Below are 5204 nucleotides of genomic sequence, written 5' to 3'. Positions count from 1 at the left end.
CGAACCCGCGGGCTCAGGCAATCCACTCACCTCAGCCTCCCAAAGGCACAGGATTACAGGCTGAGCCACCGAGCCCGGCTAGGACCTCATCTCTACAATTAAAAAAAAAAAAAAAATCAACTGGGCGCAGTTAGCATGAGCCTATAATTCCAGCTACTCAGAAGGCTGAGGCGGAAGGATCGCCGGAGCCCAGCAGGTCCAGGCTGCGGTGGCTGGGATGCAGCCACTGCACTCCAGAGTGAGACACCAACTCAAACAAAACAAAACAAAAAACAACAAAAAACATTCTGTTTGGATTGGTTTTGTCAATATCAACCTCTCCCTCTATACTGTGAGTAATTCAAGTTAGACCAGTATTTACCTGACTCATGGTAGGGACTGACCCTCCACCACAAGGCCTGGGTAGTCCAAATGCAGATATTTATCTGTTTCTGTTCTCCTGTGTAGGTATCCCTGTTTGCTAGAATAAAAATCACTGCGATGTCCTATTTAAATGTTCATCCATACAGCAAATATGGATCACAGGCATGCTATATACCAGACACTGTTCTAGGCACCAGGGATACAACAACAATAAAGCAGACAAAACCTCTGTCTTCATGGAGTTTCCATTCTAGTGCAGGAGATAAACAATAAATGAAGTAAATGATATTGTATACTGAGGTAACATATGCAAAATACTCTATATCATATGTCATCCAACCTAAGGTGTCATTATTTATGAGACACATCACTATTTTTTGATACAAACAAGAACAAAAATGTTGCATATTAAATGGTGAGACTCCAACAACATTTTGATTTCAGAGATGTTAATGTGTGAAAAAATGTGTTTTAAAACTAATGACATATGGTAATATGTTCTATAATGTATACCTAACTAATATATAGTATTAGTGGCTTTCATAATTAACTTCTGGTATAGGTTGGGTTGTAGCAACTTGACAGAAGCCATGGTATATCAGGTGCCCAGGGGTAAGTATCTCAAGACACCTCCTGTTTTTACTACAAGGAATTAGACTAGCTGTGTGACTCATGAGGCCTCAATTTAAGAAGTACCCAAGCCGGGCTCGGTGGCTCAGTCTGTAATCCCGTGCCTTTGGGAGGCTGAAGTGAGTGGATCGCCTGAGCCTGCGGGTTCGAGACCCGCCTGGGCAGTGAGACCTCATCTCTATAATAAATCAAAAAATCAGCCGGGCGTGGTAGTGCATACCAGTAATTCCGGCTACTCGGAAGGCTGAGGCGGAAGGATCGCCGGAACCCAGCAGGCGAGGCTTCGGTGGCCAGGAGCAACCACTGCACTCCAGTCTGGGTGACAGAGTGAGACTCCAACGCAAAAAAAAAAAAAAAAAAAAAAGAAGTAGCCATGGTGGCTGTGCCCAGGACAGGCATTGCTGTTACCATTAAATTATTAAAGCGACTAATATAGTAGTTCTTAAGTAGGGACGTGAGCCAGGATCACCTGGACAGTGTTTCTAAAATACACATACTATGTCAGATATTCAGAAGAATTTAGGGGGGCAGGTGTTGCAGGAATATGTAATTTGAGACAGTACTCCAAATGACTTGAATGTGTACCTAGTTAAGAAACTCAGATATGAGTGGACTCTCCTGTTTCATAATTGAGAAAACTGAAGTCCAGAGAAGCTGTTGATTTGCCAGGGCCATGCAGATAATGAGTTACTGGGCCTAGGACCAGATCACCTGATTCTTAAATCACTTTCCTCTTTTTACTCCACTACTAGTCTTAGAAACTGAGACCCATAAAATCATGGCCTGGGTCACCGTCTACAAGGGTATTGGCTGTGCCCAAACTCAGGTCATTTGAGCCTCTTGATTTCCCTCCTGAGAGCAGCTGCTCTGTGACTGAGGCAGCCTCAGGGCCTGGGGCCCAGGGCCCGGGCTCTCCTGGGGGCAGGGCAATGACGGCCTGACTTGACCAGAGCAGGGTGTTCAGTCTGGGTTCTACGAATCCAGCTGAGGGCAGTCATCCAACCAAAGACATAATCATCCCCTTACCCAACAAGATGAAACTATAGAATGGTAGGGCCAAAAGGGATCTTAGAGAGCAACTGGTCCTAATTTTTTTCAAATTTTGTTCCTTACACCAGCTGGAATTTTTTTGAAATGCAGCTTCCTGGATCCCACCCTACACTTACTCATTCTCTCTAGGACTGGGCCTGAGAATCTGCATTATAAACAATCCTTCCAGCAGATTCTGATACCTTGGTATGAGAACCTTTTATCATTTACAGCATTCTCAGTGGGATTGTGCAGCCCCCAAGGAAACCACATAGTTCAAGGTCACCCAGGGAGTTAGGAAGAGTTCAGATTTGGCAGGGCCTCTAATTCTCAATCAAGTTTTTTTGTTTTTTTTTCCAGAGCAGTGGACTGTGTTCGGGGCCAAGCCCCTAGGCAGATTCCCCTCCCCACAGCAGGCTAGAGCCATTCCTGTGGTCCCCCAGTGTATCAGAGGCAGACATTGGCTAGGCCCTTCATGCTGGCCAGCCACATTCAGGTTTGCCTGGCGCGCCTGTCAGGGAGCTGGGAGCCTCCACCACAGGCTTCCTAGATAGGATTTCTGTCAGTAGCCTTGACAGAATGTCTCTGTCCACACAGCCTCAACCACCCTGCTCAAAGCAGCAGGTGCTGGCTGACACCTAAGTCAGGAACTTTTAAACTTAACACCCACTAGGAGGCCTTGAGGTGGGGGTCAGAGATTGCTCTTCAAGGCAGGGAGCAGGTGGAAGGAGACTTCATTCTCTCTGAGCAATCCCTGCTGTGCTGGTCTGGTCATAGACCTGTGGAAACCTACCCAGAGGTATCCAGAACAACAGGTGGAGTCAGCACTAGATAGGAAAATTAGATGACTGCTTAGCTTTAGGTCCTAGAGCAGAACAGGCCCATTTGCAGTATACTCGTCTACTTGCCTTCCTCAGCACACAATTTCCCTCCCTGAGCTGAGGTGGAAGAAAACTCGGGGCCTCCATTAGCGGCTTTGCCTGGTTTGCCCCTCTCCTCTTCTGAAAGCCAACCTCAGTCTCTTCAATGGAGACGGCAGGCAGACCCGGTCTTCTCAACACACCCTCTCAGCTGACCCTCAAAGTCACCCCAGGAAGAGGAGTGAGGAAGACTCTGCTTCTCCCATTTAACGGATTAGGAGTCTGAGGCAGGGAGAAGAGGAGTGACTTTCCCCAGGGCATATAGCTGGTACCGCTCATGAGAAAGACCAACATTAGAGAGTGTTTACTCTGTGCAAGGCACTGTGTTGAACGCTTGTGTTACCTCTCTTCAACTTTACGGCAACCTTATGCACTAGTTACTGTTATTACCTTCACTTTCCAGATGTCAGAGGTATCTGATAGCTTGCCTTTTGAGAGCTAGGATTTGAACCCAGGTCATCTAACAGCAGATCCCACACACTTAACCGATTTGCTGGACCTAACCCTTCTGACTCCTAACCCAGTGGTCTTTGCACTGTCCTTGCTGCTCCAACTCATCAGAGGACACCAGCTGGGGCCCCAGACCTTTCCTGGCTCTGTCTCACTACATTGATTCCAGGCAGCAGAAGAGCAGCCCAACCTGGCTCACTGTTTGACTGAGGCCAATCATAGTAGTGAATGCTCAGGACCAGGTGGGTGGAGGCAGCCCCCAACTGTAGAACAGACAGGCACATTTTATTTTTTTTTACTTATTTATTTAATTTATTTATTTACTTATTTACCCTCAGAATTATTGACATCTTTGACTAATATGACTATCAAGAACATTTAACTCTGGTAACCAGAACTCTTTCCTCTTGAAATACTCTTTCTCTGTTTTCAATGTCATACTTTCCCAGGTTTCCTCCTAATTTTCTGGCTGCTGCCTCTCAGACTCCCCTGCACATCCCTTAGATGATGGTAGTCTTGGGGGGCTGTGCTATACATTTCTTCCCTGTAAGCAATCTGATCTGTCCTCATGCTCTCAATTATTAACCACGTTTCTTTCTTTTTTTTTTGTTTTTTGAGTTGGAGTCTCACTCTGTCGCCCAGACTGGAGTGCAGTGGCCGCTCCTGGCCACCGCAGCCTCGACCTGCTGGGCTCCGGCGATCCTTCCATCTCCGCCTTCCAAGTAGCTGGAACTACAGGCGTGCGCTACCATGCCCGCTGATTTTTGATTTATTGTAGAGATGAGGTCTCGCTGCCCAGGCAGGTCTCGAACCAGCGGGCTCAGGCAATCCACTCACCTCAGCCTCCCAAAGGCGCGGGATTACAGGCTGAGCAAACGAGCCCGGCTCAGACAGGCACATTTTAAAATCCATCAAAAGACCTCCAAGACTCTCCGCCTGCTAGTCTGCCCTGATAGGAAAAAGGTTATTGAGAGATTCAGATGTCAGGCTGTGGTTGCTGTCTTGCACAATTGCCATAGGCCAATGCTCATCTTCTCCCCACCTTCCAGCTTCCCTCCCTCTGCCTTTTACATTTGGACATGCTGCCTAGAGACTGGGCTTTCTGGAAGACAGAGTTGTGAGGATCAAATGAGTTTATATAAATCATGGCACCAGATAAGGACCTTGGATGTGTTTGGTATTATAGCTGCACTTTCTACTTTTTCTACGAGAGTTGTGTATTACTTGCAAACTAACATAATGAGGGGCTTAGCATGGGTTCCACAGACCCAGAGGGAGCTGGGGGTGGGAGGGGTGTCCTCCCTACTGGGCACAGATACTAGGAGAGGTGGAGATGACACATATCCCCTCCTTTCCTTTCCTGCCAGGCCACCACTGACATGTTCCTTCTTTTCTCACCACAGAAATACTTGTCCCAGCTGGCGGAAGAAGGCCTCAAGGAGACTGAGGGGGCTGGCAGCCCCAGGCCCGAGGATAGCGGAATTGTGCCATGCTTCGAAAGGAAAAAGCTGTGACGCTTCTTCTGCTGCTGGGAGGTGGGAAAGGAGGGCATGCTGAGGTGGGGCCTTCCTGACCTCCGGGACAGGACTAAAGCCCAAGAGAAAGGAAAACCAGGCAGGGCATGTTGCTTGGGTTTGTTCCCAGAGACTCATTAAAATGCCCCTGAAATGCCCGCCAAGTCACCCTGGTGTGTCCAGCCCTCTGAGGGTCACCAGCTCTCTCCCTGTTGACTCTTGTTTTTCTCTCAAAAAAAAAATCTTTAAATTTGATCCTCCCTCCCTCCCTCCCTCCCTTCCTCCTTTCCTCCCTCCC

The 5204-nt window shown here is 47.8% G+C and overlaps 1 protein-coding gene across 1 annotated transcript in view; it reads left to right on the top strand.

Moving 5' to 3' along the window:
- RBM20 (RNA binding motif protein 20) overlaps positions 1–4906 on the top strand; it is a 193594-nt gene extending 188688 nt beyond the window's left edge. The window contains exon 15 of the mRNA XM_008054947.2: positions 4796–4906. Coding sequence (XP_008053138.2) covers positions 4796–4906 — 111 coding nt within the window. The remainder of the gene's footprint in view (positions 1–4795) is intronic.
- The last annotated feature ends 298 nt before the right edge of the window (positions 4907–5204 follow it).

The sequence above is a fragment of the Carlito syrichta genome, unplaced genomic scaffold (genome assembly GCF_000164805.1).
Source record: "Carlito syrichta isolate Samal-C Ts95f unplaced genomic scaffold, Tarsius_syrichta-2.0.1 Scaffold301619, whole genome shotgun sequence".
Taxonomy (NCBI): domain Eukaryota; kingdom Metazoa; phylum Chordata; class Mammalia; order Primates; family Tarsiidae; genus Carlito; species Carlito syrichta.
The sequence above is the reverse complement of the archived record's forward strand: the minus strand, read 5'-3'. Positions and strand labels throughout refer to the sequence as shown.